The 19,045-nt window shown below is 42.3% G+C and overlaps 1 protein-coding gene across 1 annotated transcript in view; it reads right to left on the reverse strand.

The window, feature by feature from the left end:
- The window catches only part of FANK1 (fibronectin type III and ankyrin repeat domains 1), a 153,077-nt gene that overhangs the window by 15,541 nt on the left and 118,491 nt on the right, over positions 1-19,045 (reverse strand). The window contains exons 5-6 of the mRNA XM_089669648.1: positions 17,031-17,105; positions 14,834-14,899 (exon numbers count right to left, since the gene is read on the reverse strand). Of these exons, the coding sequence (XP_089525774.1) occupies positions 14,834-14,899; positions 17,031-17,105 (141 nt within the window). The remainder of the gene's footprint in view (positions 1-14,833; positions 14,900-17,030; positions 17,106-19,045) is intronic.

Below are 19,045 nucleotides of genomic sequence, written 5' to 3' on the forward strand. Positions count from 1 at the left end.
GATAGATTTCATACAATAGAGAAGCAATTCAGTCTAAAAGCAAGTACAAATCACTTTAATAAAAGAGGTAGAACACACTTCCATTAGTAACAGTAATTATAACTAACAGTAGCTAAAATAAGTGCTGAACTCCAGGCAAACCGATGAAATACAAATATAAGAGCTGCTTTATAAGCCAAAGGACTTGTAGTCTTGTCCATCCAGTCTCGAGAAGTTCTATCACATAGCACAGTCCTTTCAGACAGAAAAATCTCATTTTTCTTTGCTAGAGTTATGTAACACTAAAAAGTGTCCAGCAGAGAGATGAGATCATCTTTCTGTTCTCCTCTCCTATTCACATGCTCCTCATTAGCACATCGGCACTGTAACCCAACTTGTCTGTCTCCTTATGCTGCTTTTGCCCTTTCCCAGTCTAAGCCCTGCTGTACAAGTACAAGAGGCTGAAACCAAATCAAATTTATCTGCCTTTACTGTTTGCTATTAATGATGAATTAATGAATGTATAACTGCATTAATTTGTGTATTTTATATTTACATGGAGTTAGGTTTGAGGATAAAAAGTACTTGTAATCCACTGAATGAACTTATTAACCAAAGCATGAGAATGTCTGAGAATCTCACACTCTGGTAATTTAAAGTGAATCTAGGAGAGCTTCATGTCAATTTTCAGGCTAATTTTTCTCAAGAGCGGACTTTGTTTTATTGATTGAGTTGAAGAAAGACTTCCTTTAGCCCAGGGGTGGTCTCCAAACTTTCTAAACAAAGGGTCAGTTTACTGCCCTTTTAGAGACTTTAGGGGGCAGGACTGTGGCCAGTAACAGCAGAAATTACCACAGTGTTAGTGGATTAAACAACGCCTCAGGATTGGTTGGCAGTGGGAGTAAGAAAATTACATAGTGCTTGTGTTCAGCAGTTAAAGGAATAGTGCCCCAATCATTTGGTATTGGTGCGATCAATAGTGCCCCATCATTGTTATCAATGGGAGGAGCAGTGGCTCATTGTTAGTATCAGTGGGAGGAACAGTGGCCCATCATAGTTATCAGTGGCAGAAACAGTGGCTCATTGTTAGTATCACTGGCAGAAACAGTGGCTCATTGTTAGTATCACTGGCAGAAACAGTGGCTCATTGTTAGTATCACTGGCAGGAACAGTGGCTCATCGTTAGTATCAGTGGGAGGAACAGTGGCCCATCGCTAGTATCGTTGGGAGGAACAGTGGCCCATCGATGGTATCAGTGGGAGGAACAGTGGCCCCTTGCTGGTATCGGTGGGAGGAACAGTGGCCCATTGCTGGTATCAGTGGGAGGAACAGTGGTCCATTGCTGGTATAAGTGGGAGAAACTATGTCCCTTCATTGGTATCACTAGGAGGAATAGTTTCTCATTTTTGTCATCAGTGGGAGGATCAGTGCCCCATCGTTGGTGTTAGTGGGAGGATCAGTGCCCCATCGTTGGTGTTAGTGGGAGGATCAGTGCCCCATCGTTGGTGTTAGTGGGAGGATCAGTGCCCCATCGTTGGTGTTAGTGGGAGGATCAGTGCCCCATCGTTGGTGTTAGTGGGAGGATCAGTGCCCCATCGTTGGTGTTAGTGGGAGGATCAGTGCCCCATCGTTGGTGTTAATGGGAGGATCAGTGTCCCATCGTTGGTGTTAGCGGGAGGATCAGTGCCCCATCGTTGGTGTTAATGGGAGGATCAGTGTCCCATCGTTGATGTCAGTGGGAGGAAGTGTGTGCCATCATTGGTATTGGTGCAAGCAATAGTGCCCCATTGTTGGTGTCAGCAGGAGGAACAGTGCCACTTTTCAGTGGAATGAATAGTCTTCAAGGGATGGATATCAGCAAGCAAAGGGCCACATCTGGCCTATGGTTCGCAGTTTGAAGACCACTGTTTTAGCCAACCTGACCATAGCTTTACAGCCTTCTACTTTACAGCAGGGTTTCCTTCGAGAATGTCTACAGAAGATAAAAGTAATTCTACATCCAAGGATAGTATCTAAAGGTAAGCTTACATACAGTTGTGTTCAAAATAATAGCAGTCAGACATCACTAACCTGATCAATCACTGTTTTTGTAGAAATTATATTTCTACTTGGCAAATAATTTACTAGCAGGTGTAGTAGAGTAATAGAAATCCAACCGTCATGACATGCATGCTGCTGTTCTGTGTAATTGAATCACTAATTGAAAGGGCCATGTTCAAAATAATAGCAGTGTGGAGTTCTATTAGTGAGGTCATTCATTCTTTGAAAAACAGGTGGCAATTATTGCCCTTATTTAAGGAAGGAAGGCAGCAAATGTTGTACATGCTGGTTACAGTGCATTTCTCTCTGAAATCTGAGGAAAATGGGTCGTTCCAGACATTGTTCAGAAGAACAGCGTACCTTGATTAAAAAGTTGATTGGAGAGGGGAAAACATATAAAGAAGTGCAGAAAATGATAGGCTGCTCAGCTAAAATGATCGCAAATGCTTTAAAATGACAACCAAAACCTGAAAGACGTGGAAGAAAGTGAAAAACTACCATTCGAACGGATAGAAGAATAGCCAAAATGGCAAGGACTCAGCCAACAATCAGCTCCAGGAAGATCAAAGGTCTAAAGTTACCTGTAAGTACTGTTACAATTACAAGACGCCTATGTGAAGCCAAGCTATCTGCAAGAAGCCCCCGCAAAGTCCCACTGTTGAAAAAAAGACGTGCTGAAGAGGTTACAATTTGCCGAAGAGCACACTGACTGGCCTAAAGAGAAATGATGCAACATTTTGTGGACTGATGAAAGTAAGATTGTTCTTTTTGGGTCTAGTGGGCGGAGACAGTTTGTCAGACAACCCCCAAACACTGAATTCAAGCCACAGGACACTGTGAAGACAGTGAAGCATGGTGGTGCAAGCATCATGATATGGGGATGTTTCTCATACTACGGTGTTGGGCCTATTTATCGCATACCAGGGATCATGGATCAGTTTGAATACATCAGAATACTTGAAGAGGTCATGCTGCCTTATGCTGAAGAGGAAATGCCCTTGAAATGGGTGTTCCAACAAGACAACAACCCCAAACACACCAGTAAACGTGCAACATCTTGGTTCCAGACCAACAAGATTGATGTTATGGAGTGGCCAGCCCAATCCCCGGATCTTAATCCAATAGAAAACTTGTGGGGTGACATCAAAAATGCCGTTTCTGAGGCAAAACCAAGAAAAAGAGAAGAACTGTGGAATGTAGTCCAATCATCCTGGGCTGGAATACCTGTTCACAGGGGCCAGAAGTTGGTTGACTCCATGCAACACAGATGTACAGCAGTTCTCAGAAACAGTGCTTATACAACCAAATATTCATTAATTGATTCAAAGGAAAGCAAAATATTCAAACATTTTTCAGTTTATATAGTGAATGTTTGAGTATGTAAAGAAGAATACAAACACTGCTATTTTTTTGAACAGTCTAATATTCACTTTTCTTCAATTTTTTTAGAGGAACAACACAAATTTGATCTATTTTTCTTCATGTTTTGATTTGGAATAGAATGTGTCGTGTTCCCAATGCATTTGTGTGTATGGAAATAAAAGCTATTAGAAGGATTTTGAGCTTTATTCACTTTTTTGAACACACGGCTATTATTTTGAACACAACTGTATATAAAATGTGTGACTGTCAATTCTACACGTGATGGTCAGTTCTGTCATTAGTCTTATTCTGTATTATAAAACTGACCATGCTGTATATTTTTTCCCTCGGGTTCACAGTTTAAATTCAGCAACCGTTGTGTTGCCAGAAAGGATGAAGAGTTAATCGTACTGAAACAAACATGTACTGCAATTTTCTGGACGCTGCTGGAAAAAAGAACAGATTTACATGAAGGCGAGCGAACATCAGCGGAGCAGAGTGATGTTCACATGGTCAGGCTCCCTGTCACTTGTTTACTAAACACCTTATGGGGAATAATCTCTGAAGACACATGGCTGGCCATTAAAGTGGGCTAAACACACAGTTCTGCTGCAGGGAAATCCTGGCTGTCTGTTTTATCTGGAGCACAGTCTTCTGTCTCACTATATTGATGTAGAAAGGTGAAGTGCTGCAATAAACACTGTTATATTGTATCTGCAGACCATCAGCTGCTGGACAGCGACAAATCCCAGCACACCTAGCTAAGTGACCTGCAGCTTGGTGCAGAAGATGTATTAAAGTGGACCGAGCATTGGATAGATTTGTTTTTAATCTTCAGTGCATGTATAATAAGTATTTCGTAAGTGTAACCCTTTTCCCTTCAAAAAGATCCCACTAATTCATGAGAATGCCTTCATCTTCTTTTCTCTCCAGGACAGAGCCACCTTTGTTCAGGCATTATCCAGGATCACCATCTACTTCCTGAACCAAGATGACAGCTCAGAGTTGACACAATCATATAAATCCTGGTGTCTGTGCAGTTATTGGTGTTAACAAATGTCTGACACAGAGCAGCCCCAGCTGCAGCCTTTCACCTAGTGACTTGGTACAAAGTTACAGTTTGGCAGTCTGATGACTATGGGAGTGGGGACTGAGGAAATGCTTTCTCCTGCATGCAGCAGACTGATGACATCATCACAGCCTAGGCAAAGTCACTTGACTGGAGCTCAAGGACTGCTATAAAATGAAAAAAGGTGGACATTTTTTACAACATTATCCTGGATACTGCTTCTGTAAATTGTTACGTGTCAGAAATGTATTTACACAGAATTGTAAGACTTCATTCAAACGTAGCTAGTCTGTTGCAGTTCACTTAAAGTGGAACTCCAGTCTAACCTAAATCTACTCCCACCCCTATTCTAAGACTATTCTATCCAACCTGCAAAAGAAAAGATACAGTTGCAAGAAAAAGTATGTGAACCCCTTGGGATTACGTGGAGTTTCGCATGAATTGGGTATAAAATGTGCTCTGAACGTCATCTAAGTCACAACAATAGAAGAACACAGTCTGCTGAACATAAACCATGGCAACATCTAATGTTTGTGTAGTATTAAGTTCAGCAGACTGTGTTCTTCTATTGTTGTGACTTAGACTTGTTGTGACTCCACGTAATCCCAAGGGGTTCACATACTTTTTCTTGCAACTGTATCTATACTTACATATTCTGAAGTTGCTCCAGTCCGGTAACAAGATTGAATCCCGGTGTTGGCTTTAGTGCAGAGAAGGGACAGCCGATAATGGCTGCCCCATAGTAAAACCATGGGTGATGTCATCTCACAGGCTCTGCAGCCATTGTTGCTGCCTCTCCTCTACAGTGAAGCTGGCGCTGGGACCCGATCATGTGATTGAACCGGAGCAGCTTCAAAATAGGTAAATATAGACATCTTTTCTTTTACAGGGTAGATAGGTTTAGAATGGGGTGGAAGTAGATTTAGGCTTAGTTACAATTTGACTGGAATTCAACTTTAATGCACATGCATTAATAAGCAAAATCTTCCATTCTGCAATGCATGTTCCTGTGGGACTGATTAACTTATTGAAGCCTGCCTGCACCGCTATGCAATTCCACACTTAAAGTAAACGTAGTCCATTTTTCCAGTGTGGTTTACTGGTGAAAAGAATAAATGCATGCGCATTGTGTATTAACATGCATTATACTAAGGTAGACTATTCAATTGAATGGGCTGCCAACGCACCACAACAAACCAAAAATTGGATTTGCAATTTTTTTTTACAATATAGTGCACCACAGCATAGTAGTCCGTTAGCGTGAAAACAACCATAAGCTCTTCATGCCAACAATAGCTGAACTTAAACAGACCAAATGTGATAAATTACTGAAATGGATCTATATTTAGGAATGATATGAAATGCTCAGAGGTCTAGTAGCACCTAGACCGCACAGCTTACAGACCCCAAGGCTAACATACAACCTTGTTTAATAAAGTACCACAAAGTGCTATATCTCCAGTGATAAGTATTATTGTGTTTACTGGTAGGGGAGGAGGAATGGAAAATCCAGTGTATTGCTATTCACAGCACCATGCACATGGACATTCTGCTGTGCAATGTCTTACTAAAAAGATGTATAATGTAGATCATTTCTGTTCTGCCCTGTGTGCCTGCACTGAATTCTACCACTGTAACTGACATAAGAATGTTACAGTGAACCTGCGGTCAGGGTAAAGACATTCAAGTGTCTAAATATCCTTAGCAAGCAATAAATCAGAATTAAAACAAACCTTCTGTAGCTACAGGCATTGTGGAGCAATTTTACACTTGAAGCTCATAGCAGAAACACTGACTTGGGGTTCTATTCAGTTTCAGCTTTAGCTCACCAAGCTTCAGTGTCTCTGTTATGAACTTTGAGGATGAAATGCTCCATAATGCTTGTAGTTACAGAGGCCAGTGGGGCTTGTGTTAAAGTTATTATCTGCTTAAGAATACGTAAACACTTGAATACAGTATGTGCACAGCCTGTCCACAGGTTCACTTTAACATAAGCACAAAGAGGTGCCTGCACTAACCTTATACCATCTTCTAGAACAAAAATAGTAAAAGAACCCCAAACTTGTTGTAGAAATACCAACGTAAAGCAAAACTGTATTTTGCCCATGCAGGGAAGAGTAGCAGGATTCACTTGCCAACCAAGCCCCTCCACTGCTGATAACCATCCTTCCCACACATTCCTGCTGCCCTGTTCACTTGTCAGACCCTAAAAAAAATACACTCAGTTATGGTCAGAGCTTACATAAGACTAGCCGCCCCCCCCCCCCCCCCTCCTCTTCCCATCCTGACTACACATCACTTGGACCTGGAGACTGGCCACCCAGAGTTGCATTGTGGGATCATGGGAAGATATTCACACGCACCTTATACATACACGCAGCAGGCACTTCACAAGGCTCCAAAAGACAATCAGGAGCAGAAGGGGAATGCAGAGAAGCAAAAATATCAGCAGACAATGGGCTTGGTTATCAACAGTTCTATTACTTTGCCCTGATGTAAAGCAAAATAATGGATAGACCAATGGGCTGTGTTGAATGGCTTTGGGCTTGTTTCCATGGCATTGGTTTAAGACACTTCTAAAATAATTCAGAATTCATTAACAAGCACATCTGACATGCAGTTGACTTCCTTCTGACTTGCATTTGACTTGCTTCAAGCAACTTTTGAATTACGATAAATTTGTATGGGAATGCAAAAAAACTTTGAAGTGAGCAAAAGTCCATTGACACAGGCCCAAAGAAAGGTTTAAAATCTCTGCCAGGTCTCTTTTTCTTTGTCACTTTGTCCCCTGTTGGGAAATTTCCTTTCACGGTTTGGTGTGTTCACTGGGACAGGAAACAAAGACAAAGAAACAGGTGATGAAGTGGAAACTGGAGACATAACCAGCACTAGTCCTTGATTCTGAGCCAAATTAAACCTAAAACTTGTCTTGAGAGAAACATTGTGGTTACCATTTCTGACCACTCACTGGTAACTGCCTGGCTGTCATGCTGAGCCTCTGGCTTCTTAATGTTGAGTTACTGACCCATAAAAAGTATGTAGGTAAAGTTTTCTGACTGGTCTATGGTTTCTTGAGCTACATACTATGTGTCACTCAATGTATTGAAACCAGTGGGTCTGTCATAAGTCCTAAAGAGTGTAGAAGTAGTTAGAATGGAAGAGAGGAGCTGCCAATCATGTGAGGAACAGAGGCTGCAATCTGATGGAAGAACAACCTCTATTCGGTTTGTGTATATATATATATATATATATATACACACACACACAACTTAGGGCTTGATTTTCTACAACTGGAGAGTGTAAAATCTGGTCCAGCTGTGCATTGTAGCCAACCAGATTCTAACTTCAGCTAGTTCAATTAGAGTTAGAAAGAAGAATTCCAAGAAGAAAAAAATTTCCCATGCAGTGGGGCTGTGCCCGCACTGTATGGGTTAACTGCTCATTCTTGTCTAGGGGATTGCAGAGTGGAGATATACTTACCTAATCTGCTGATCCTCCAAGCACAAAACCGGTCCTCGCCGATCCTTCTGCTCCACGTGCTAGCGGTCTTGTGCACGCACTGTTCTTGGCATCATCACGCCCATAGACCAGCTCTGGACGTAGGGACAGCAGAAACAGTCCCCCACTGTACATGGGGCAGCACTGTTTTTCGGAGAAACGGGTTAAGTATAGCCTTTCTGTGAGCCCCTGGACAAAACGGGCAGTTAGCTCATGCAGTGCAGACACTGCCCCAATGCATGGGGAAAAAAAGTAATGGAGTTATGCTTTAAGCTTTGACAAAAAAAAACTAGAAGCCGACAGGTTTCTATGCAGAGCTGCACCAGATTTTGCACACTCCAGTTTTAGTAAATCAATCTTTTAGTGTCTAACATTCATTAGAACTTAACTAACCAAGCAATACCTGTAAATAGCTGCAGTCACACTGCAGTAAAATCATCAAGATCTCTGCTTAAAAAGTATACTGTTAACTTACTTTCACTTTGTATTGAGTCGTACTTTCTGCACCAAAATGAAATTAAATTCCACTAAATATTTTATCAGCTCTATATCCAGGAGCCAACTCTGAAGGCAAATCAATTTGATGTACCAGAATGTCTGTAAGTAAATTGTTTGTCATGCAATATGTACATTGTTATCGAAAACACACAGATTTGGCTTCCTATGAATAGACAAACAAGCTGACTGACACATTTCTACTATTCCATCTGCTGAAAAAGCTATATCAGATGTATAGACCAGATGTATTACAGGAAATCAAATACTACGCCAATAATTACTATCTGTGTACTATTTCCTGCCCATATTGCTTCCTTTTAGAATCCAAAACATGGCAAGATGGCACTGAGTGTACTGGGACGATATTCGATAGATAGAACATTCCATAGACACAGCTGTATCTATAGCTCCTTTGCGGTGACTTCTCAAACCATTGATCACACTGCGCAAAAGACAGTTTGACATATAGTATGTGCAAGGGAATTCTGTACAATCTGTATGTTGCCAGGTGCCGGCCATACCATTATGCCATTCAGGGATTTTTACAGGTGAGACTATGATTATTCTTTTTCCCCTAAGTGCACAGGACTGGGACTGCTACATCACATTCCTGTTAGCAGAGTTATTACAGTTCTTCTGACAAAGAGGATCTTGGGATCTGTAGTTGTATAGCCAATGCAGACTGTATTCCTGAGTGCAGGCTCAACTACAACTCCAGAGAGCTGGCAAACGAGAAGCTGAGAAAGCAGATATATTCTACAGCAAGGGACTGACTCACTCTCTTGGAGGGGGATTTATAGCTGAACACAGGGGGACTGCCATTCTCCTCCAGAGACAGATTGCTGGCGTACTTCTGCGGAACTATGCACATCAGTTCAGCACAGCAGTGATACCAATCGCCACACCGTGACTGCATCAGCTTCTCTGCATTGGGAGTGTCATTGTCCGGTCTTCCCACAGACATCTCTGCTCACCACACTGTCAGGCTGTCAGGAAGTAACTCTGCACATCCCTGCAAACAGACAAGAGCCTAAGCAAGAACTCTCTTCCCAGGAGGCCCTGCTAACAATAAGATTGGTGAGCAGGCAGATTCCAAACCTATTCTGTCATCAGTCTAGAGACACTGCATGCAAACACCTTTATACCTCAGTATCAGAAGATCTTTGCTTTGAGCAGTACCACAGTCTGTTTAACTTAATTGAATTACCAGTATTCACAAATGTTTATGGCCCCCACCATTGCTAGCAGAAGACTACAGATACAACCATATCAATAGCTTTAAACATCACAGGATTCATGTTGCAATCTCTACTTAAAGGGACTTTTTCTTTTTAAGGCCATTGTTATTCAAATTAGGATACAGTATATATACACGTGCTGGAGTATCCGTTTACATAATTCTCTACATTTCCCATTGCGGAGCAGGTGACCCAGGGAGCTAGTCAGCAAGCTTTTTCTTCCCCCCTCTTGCTGCTGATGTTGCAACTAAATAGTTGAACCTTATTTCTCATGACTGTATAATCTTATTAACGTAACTCATTGATTATTTCTATTTCACCAGTGTTCTGCTTTAATGCGTTAACTGTGGTTGTATATCTTAAACCCATTATTCCTGTAGCCTACTCTTTTGAACAAGAATATTATAGAGGTGTTACTAAAGAATTGTGTCTCTTGCATTATTATTCTTTACCATTGGCCTCCAAACTGCAGTCCTTTGCTTGATTTCATCTGGCCCTTGGGGCATTATTCCCTCCACTGTCAGCAACAGAGCATAGTTCCTGCCACCAACAATGGGGCACTATTCTACCCACTGACACCAATGATGGGGCACTATTCCTCCCACTGACACCAATATGGGGGACTGTTCATCCCACTGCCACTAAGGATGGGGCACTTTCCCTCCCATTGTCACCAACAATGGGGCACTAATCCTCCCCCTGCCACCAATGATGGGGCACAAATCCTCCCATTGCCACCATTGATGGGGCACTATTCCTCCCCCCAATACCAAAGAATTCCTCCAATGCCCCTCTATGGATGCAGTAGGTTTAACTAGCTGCCGACCGCAGATAGCCGAATGACGGCTGCACTGCGGCCGGCCAGTTCTGAGTGGACGTCATATGACGTCCTCCCAGAACGCGCTCTCCTGCGCGCCCCAGGGTGCGCGCACCCGGCGATCTCCGTGATTGCTGTGTCCTACGGACACAGCTGATCACGTGATGTGGTAAAAGGCTAATCACAGCGGCCTTTTACCACGTGATCAGCGGTGTCCAATGACACGCTGATCAGAGGAAAATGCAAGTGCCGGTTCTCGGCTGCACTTTCCTCACGCTATCAGATCGTGAGAAAAGTACTGCCGAGAACCGGCAGTTGTCAGAGCGGGGATCGGCACCGATCATCAGGGCACTGATGATCAGTGCCCTGATGATCGGTGCCCAGCAGTGCCACCCGCAAGTTCCGCCCACCTGTGCCCAGCAGTGAGCCCACTAGCTCCGCCCACCTGTGCCCAGCAGTGCACCCACCTGTGCCCAGCAGTGCACCCACCTGTGCCACTCTGCAGTGTCACACACCTGTGCCCAGAAGTGCCACCTACCTGTGCCCAGCAGTGTCACCCACCTGTGCCCACCCACCTGTGCCAACCAGTGCCACCCACCTGTGCCCACCCACCAGTGCTGCCCACCAGTGCCACCCACCAGTGCAGCCCAGCAGTGCTGCCAGTCAGTGCCACCAGTCAGTGCCCAGCGGTTGTGCCAGTCAGTGCCGCCAGTCAGTGCCCAGCAGTGATGCCAGTCAGTGCCATCTATCAGTACCCATCATCAGTGTCATCTATCAGTGCCGCCTATCAGTGCCGCCTATCAGTGCTGCATATTAGTGCTGCCTATCCGTGACACCTCATTAGTGCTGTCTATCAGTGCCGCCTATCCGTGCCACCTCATTAGTACAGCCTATCAGTGCCCTTTAGTGCTGCCTATCAGTGCCCATCAGTGCCGCCTATCAGTGCCCATCAGTGCTACCTCATCAACGCACATCAGTGAAGGAGAAAAATTACCTGTTTGAAAAATTTTATAATAGAAACAAAGAAACTTTTTTTTTTTTCAAATTTTTTGCACTTTTTTTATTTATAGCGCAAAAAGTAAAGTGCCCAGTGGCGATTAAATACCACCAAAAGAAAGCTCTATTTGTGAAAAAAAAATGATCAAAATTTCATATGGGTACAATGTTGCATGACCGCGCAATTGTCAATCAAAGTGCGGCAGCGCTGAAAGCTGAAAATTGGCCTGGTAATTAAGGGGGTATAAGTGCCTGGTAGGCAAGTGGTTAAAGAGCACACCGAATACTTTAGTTAACTTCTTTAATAACTTCACTCTTCTTCATATAACACTGCTTACAATGGCTTATTTCTTTAACTATAATGGTTTAATTCGTATTACATTGGGTTGATTCGATAGCTTGATAAATTTGTTAGATTCGGTAAATTCAATTGGATTATGATTACTCTACAGTGATGGGGCATAGTTTACTGCCACTGACACCAGGATATTTTCTACTCCCACTGACCACAGCCCAGCCCCCGTAAAGTTTGAAGGACAGTAAACTGGTCCTTTGTTTAAAAAGTTTGGAGACCCCTGTTCTATTTTGTTGAAATATGTCTGAACCCAGAGTGTCAAAAGGCTTTCAAGGTCAGGGCAACCACTAGGGACAAGCATTATCAAGCAGCCCCTGTGGGGATAGCGCTACATAGTTAGTCTGGCTCAAAAAAGACAAACGTCCATCCAGTTTAACCAAAAAAAAAAATAAGAAGTTATAATCCTATACACAGAACTGATCCAGAGGAAGGCAAAAAGCCCCAGCAAACCATGATCCAATTTGCTTTTTAGGGGAAAAAATTCCTTCCTGTTCCCCCGAGAGGCAATCGGATATTCCCTGGATCAACTTTACCTATAAATGTTATATCCAGTTATATTCTGTGTATCTAGGAAACAATCCAGGCCTTTTTTAAAGCAATCCACTGAGCTGGCCAGAACCAACTCTTGAGGGAGTCTATTCCACATTTTCACAGCTCTCACTGTGAAGAAACCTTTCCGTGTTTGGAGATTAAATTTCTTTTCCTCCAGACTTAAAGAGTGCCCCCTTGTCCTCTGTGATGACCTCAGGGTGAATAACTCTACACCGAGTTCACTATATGAACCACTGATGTATTTATACATGGAGATCATATCCCCCCTTAATCTCCTCTTCTCAAGAGAGAATAAATTCAGTTCCTCTAATCTTTTCCTCATAGCTGAGCTCCTCCATGCCTCTTATCAGTTTGGTTGCCCTTCTCCAGTCCCCCAATGTTCTTTTTGTGAATTGGTACCCAAAACTGAACTGCATATTCCAGATGAGGTGTTACTAATAAAACATGTAAAACAATTGGGATGCTTTGCAGACACAACGATGAAGACACTTGCAAATATACCACATTTGCAAAATAGTTTTGAGTGGGTGTAGGCATCACTACTACAGTGATTGCTGCAAGCTTTTGCATGCTATGCAGAACAGCTGAACTGCTGAATACAGGAGATTGCCCACTCAGAACAGGCACCATTCGAAGACTTCACATTTTCTCAGTGAATGCAAATTGTTCTCTGATTGGACAAAGTTGAGATTGTGACATCACCACCTCATCTCTCCATTTCGTCCAATGAGAGAAAGCTCTGCATTCACTAAGAAAATGAAAAGTATTCCCTGATTGGCTCTCATGCTGAGAAAGCAACCTCTTGTGTTCACTAAGCAGCAGGACAGCCGCTCAGCACAGGAACCAGAAGCTAGTTGAGATCATTGTATTTAGTGGTGCCTATAACAGTTAAAGCATTGCCTAGGCATCCTCACATAGCAGGATGAAAATGTAGTTTTCCCAACGCACTTTCCTGCAAGTGGCTGTGAATAGTGTTTGGGTGTTGTAGTGATCATAGGCTGGGAACTGCAGACAAACCAGAAAGAAAAATGTCACCAGCACACCAAGGTATCTACTTGAACAGAGGATCTCAACCTTTTGACACCAGAATTTTCATTTCAGTGCACCACTAGCAATAACACAATAACTTGATCAGCCACGGAGGGGGAAGTGGATTTTGATCGATATTTGAAAGATACAATCTCAGATTATCGACCATATCTCTGTTCTCACCATGCAATCTCATAAATTGATAGAAATACGGTACAATTGATGGAAAAAGCTTCTCAGTGCGGCCAATCGATGCAAAACAGTCGATCATTTTGCGCCCTGGTCAATCAACTAAAGAAATGTGATGGGAACAGAAGTTAATATGATTGCCAATTGGATCTGATAGTAAAATTGAAGTGTGTATGGCCAGTATTCTCCCCCCCAGGGATATCAGCCCTCTACCACACCAACAAGTCGTCTGTCCTGAGGCTCCTTGTATGACCTCGGAAAGCTTGGGATTGCTGGTCGCTGTGTACTTCCTTCTAGCGGGCCGTGTGCCCCGGTACCAGCCCTCATACAAGTGCTGTGAGGAGAAGTCTCTGTGGGAGGTGAGTGGCCGTAGGGCACACGCTCCGCGGGTAACCAGATCCCCCCTCCCTGGAGACAAAGGGGGGACCGGCTCACATCTATCCAGCTGTTGTGAGCAGCTGCCCGCCCGTGCAAACATGAAGCAGGTGCAAGGCAGCCAATGGGTGGCAGTGGGGCACCTCCGACCCGCCACCTGCAGGGGAGGAACCTCCAGCCTGGCCAGCCACTCATAATGCACATGGAAGAGGGAACAGGTCAGTCAGTGTGCTGGTGTTAGTTCAGTGTGAGAGGCTTGTAGAAGCCGGGAGTGCGGGACACCCTGCTGAGCCCCTCTGGCCGCCCTCACCACTACCTCATAGAGTCTACCTGCATGTGGGCGGACCCGCCTGGAGACAAATAGAGGAGCAGTGTCTCCGTTCCTAAGACCATCAGAAATATGTGTTTTCCGGTGGTATTAGGCGACCCCTGTGAAAGGGTCGTTCGACCCCCAAAGGGGTCGCGACCCACAAGTTGAGAACCGCTGCTCTAAAAGGTCCGAAATCTTATTTAGTGGTAACATAATATCAACAACGGCAATGATTCGGAGCCACATAGGGCCCCTAACTTGGGGCCCCGCGTGGCTCTGAAACATTGCCGCTGTTGATATTATGTGACCACTAAATAAAACTTCAGACCCTTTTGAGGATTCCTTGGTGTGCTGGTGATATTTTTCTTTCTCACATAGCAAGAGGTACATTCCTTTTTTTCAGGGGGAATTGCAGATAGAAGGTACATTTTCAGGGCTCAGCTTGAGAACAATTAACATTTCTATATTTTCCCTATAACAGACAAAATCTCACTTTTGAGTTCCAATTTAAGTCAGTAACACATACCTGTTCTTTCCACTTCCATTATCCTGGTTTACGTTTGCTCCAAATTCAACCAGTAACTTCACCAGTCTAGGAAAACATAGCAAGACAAACGGCTCAGCCAAAAATACTTATCACAGTCTTACAGCACATAGATACTCACAGAAATTAAACAAATCTGATAGTAGTCATTCCAAAACATTCATTTGGTAGCTGACCAAGGTTGTCAGAAGTCAGAAGAATTCGGCCCCCACAAGAAGCCATAGGTAGTGAAGTATTATGATACAAAATGTATGGCTTTAAGGGAAACTATAACAGTTCTTGATTAGTTTTATTACACGGTTATAAACTGATAATGTCTATCTGTTTTGCCTGTATAAAATATTTATTTTAAAAAGAAACATTGGATTTTGGCTGCTTCCATGTTACTTTGTTTGCAGAGCATGCTGGTAGTCTTATAAGAAATTCCAGCACTAACATTTGCTGTCTCCTATTGCAAAGAGAAAGTTTTGATGGACACTGGGGTTAATTTAAACTGGAGCACTCAGAATCTGGTACAGCTGTACATGGTAGCCAATCAGCTTCTAACTTCAATTAAGCTTGACAATAAATAAAACCTGGAAGCGGATTGGTTTCTATGCAGAGTTGCCCCAGATTTAGCGCTCTCCATACCCCCCCCCCCTTTCTATGAGCAGGACAGACAGGAGGTGTGCCTCCTATGATTTGTTCAGCTTTCTCATTGAGTGCACTCGGATATCCCGCAGGTCAATTCACAACACAGCTCAGTAGTAAAGCAACATTTTGAAGCCTTTCTGGAACTAGAATTAAACTTTATATCTACTAGCTGTTAGTGGTGAATATTAAATAAATATGAAATTTGGATATGAATAAGTGACAAAAATTAAAAGAAATCAAACTAAATTTTAAAAAGTAAAATTTATTAACAGAATACATAAACAAACCCTATTTATTCACTTTAAAATTAGTTTAAACTTGCTAAATACATTCCAGGTTTTCTTAAGGCTGGTACACACTGGCTGAATATTGCCTGGTCCAGCAGAAACTGGACGACATTCGGCCAGTGCTTACAGCAGTCTGTCCAACAGAAGCTGGCCTAACATCCAGCTTCTGTCAAATGGGCATGCTGACAAACCAGCAGCTGACTGGCATCCAAGCAGCACTCACAGCTAATGGGGGCAAGCACTGATCATTGTGTCCTGGCAGGGAACAGGATACTGTTCAATGGAAGGGTCCCCTACCATTGGTCAACAGCAACTGAACCCACTTGCAAACAGACTATTATACTATCCATAGAAGACAAATTCAGCACACTTAACAATGCTTCTGAAGGAACTACCTTCTTACATGACTGTGAATGGCGCAACCTCACTCTCTAGGAATGACAGATGGTGGAGCCTGGAAACAGGTAGTGCAAATTTTAATAGGGTCAGATTCAGAGCTATTTGTAAGATAAAGATAACAGCAGTTATAAGCCTTGGGCTGCCAATTAAACAAGATGATAAGATGAACATTAAAACCATAAATCAGGTATGTTGTGTAGCCTAAGCTGGTCCTTTTGCATTTCCTTTGACTAGAGTATACTTTTAAGACCCTTTAAAACAAAAAGGTCAAAGATTCATATTTGTTTGTTGACAAGCAACCAGCAGCTATTTTCCTTCTTTCTGGTAAGAAAAAGATAAAATCACAGTCCCAAGGGCAACAAGCATTTTTCTTATCCTCATGTTATAAATCATTCCCACGGTATAAGAGGTGATGTGTCCAGTAATTAAACTCCATTCCACTGATGCTGGTTAGACATTATGGGATATATATGTTCAATTCAATAGCTGCCATCCATTACATTTTATTTTTTTCTCTTACGTTACAAAATAGGATCAAGTGATCCTAAAGATAATACATCTCTGTAGGACGAGGTCTTCTGAATTTGGGCCTCCTGTGACACCTTCTGCATTTCAGCCAGGTGATTGGCATTACCGCAGAAGTCTCCAGTACTCTTGGCCAGATCCCATACCGCCAATAATAACAGCCAGCTGCACCAATTACAGAACATTCGTCCCACACATATATTTACTGTATGCACAGTTTTCACTTGGGCCTAATCATTGCTGAAAATGGGATAGGATAATTCTGCACCTACACAGTGACCTGGATAACTGTATGAATGGAAGGGCAGAATGGAATAAAATACACAAATCTCTACCGGAGATATCCTTTCTGTGCAGCCACCATAAGGGGAGTGAAGCCCAGCTTATCAGGAACATCCACCTTCACGTGCCTGGAATGGAAAATGCAGCGCAATAAAAACATGCAAGATTCATAAAACAGAAAAAAATATTTTCTTAGTAGTTCCCATACCCAAACATCAATCATCATTTAATATGGAAAATCCCAACTTATTTGGACTATCCCACTGTGTATGCGTGCAAATATTAAAACAGAGGCAAGTTGACCGGAGGAGCTAATTAGTACACCGACTGCCCTTTTGTTGTCCATATATTGCCACAACAGCTACTTTTTGCTCATATACTTTCACGACTGCTTGTTTCACTGCCCACATGTTTTCAGGACAGCCTCAAAAATATTTGAGGTCCTTGAGCTGACGTTCTCAGGAAGCAGAATATATAGAGCTATGGTGATTGTTAGAGAATAAAAATTACAGAGACACACACAGGTTGAACTGAATGGACCTGGGTCTTTTTTAAGCCATGTAAACTATTTAAATCTAGAAGAGAGATGGCAGAAAAAAAGACCGAATGGTCCATCACGTCTGAGACTTTCTTTAATTTTTTAAATATTTTCTTTTATTTTGATTAAAAAAAAAAAATTACAAACAAGACATAAAAAGCCCCCATAAATATACATAGCACCACAATGCTTCCATATACCGTCAAACATAAAAAGGGCCATTTACCACCAGCTGAAGTGGGTACAAAACAAACAGATACACTGGAAATGGCATACATTACTCAATCCAGGTGTATCCCATTTGTGAAGATGTGAATCAATGGGAGTAAAAAGGAGGAGTAGAAAGAAAATAGAGTGATGTTAAAAAGAAAAGAAGTCCCAGGATTTGCTGGCCTACAGGTCAATCCCCCTAGGGCTAAGGTCAAGAGAGAACGATACAAGAAAACACAGCTGACTAATATACCATGTAAGCTAACCCCAGCCACTCGCAATCATTGAGAAAATGTGTATGGTATAACTCATATGTAAGAGATCATTCCAATAATGCATTACTGTATTAACTGTTTGCACAAGTCAGAGGTACTAAAGTCAATCCATAGCGCCCAAGTGATATAATATTTATGATAATTATCTGAACATTGATGCCTCCATTCCTCCACTTACTGAATGGCTTGTACCTTCAATAATAATTCCTTAATACTAAGAACTGCAGCAGCCCTCCAATATAGGGGTATAAGACTCTTACCAACATTCAGAAGGTGGGGCACCATGGAGCATTTATAGGAAAGTACTGATAAGTGTGTATCATAGAAGAGCATTGGAAGTCAATCATCTGCTACCCTATACTGGGTGGCTTTAGCAACCAGGGTTCGGTTATCAGCCCAAAACAGATTTATAAGGGTTATTTCATTTTTTTAAGTTTTTCTTCTCAGTATACTGTAGATCTATGTTTGTTCCAAGCATGTTTGAATCAACTTACTGTTGACTGACTCCCTTCCTCTGATGGAAGACTATTCCAAGCATCAACTACTTTTTTGGTAAAAGAATACTTTCACTTTCAGTACATTTTTATTGAAAAAATGTAAGATACAAAGCGTAGTTTAAGAACAGGTTTTGAAATTGCCAAGAAGATGTTAGACAGCAAGAACCTAAATACCCAGAATGTAAAAACAACCAACAGTGTAAATAGCATATTAATAAACAAAACTTTCAGCCTGCAGGTAAAAATAGGTATCAATGAGGTCATGTCCACATGTTCTGGATTTCAGCTTTCATATTAAAAAAACTGCCCCTCTGAACCTTATATACACCCTTAATGTATATAAAGGTTTCAATCATAACGCCCCTTTTTCTTCTTTCCTTCACACTGTACATATTAAGTTCCTGAAGTCTCTCCAGAGGTTTTATTCCCCACACCTTTCACCATTTTTGTTGTCTGTCTTTGGACTTGTTCTTTCTTATCAATATCTCTTTGTAAGCCAAGTTTCCAGAACTGGACACAGTATTCTAAAACAAGGTATAGGTAAAGGG

The sequence above is a fragment of the Staurois parvus genome, unplaced genomic scaffold (assembly GCF_062004578.1).
Source record: "Staurois parvus isolate SC_StPar_1 unplaced genomic scaffold, SC_StPar_1.0 ptg000009l, whole genome shotgun sequence".
NCBI lineage: Eukaryota > Metazoa > Chordata > Amphibia > Anura > Ranidae > Staurois > Staurois parvus.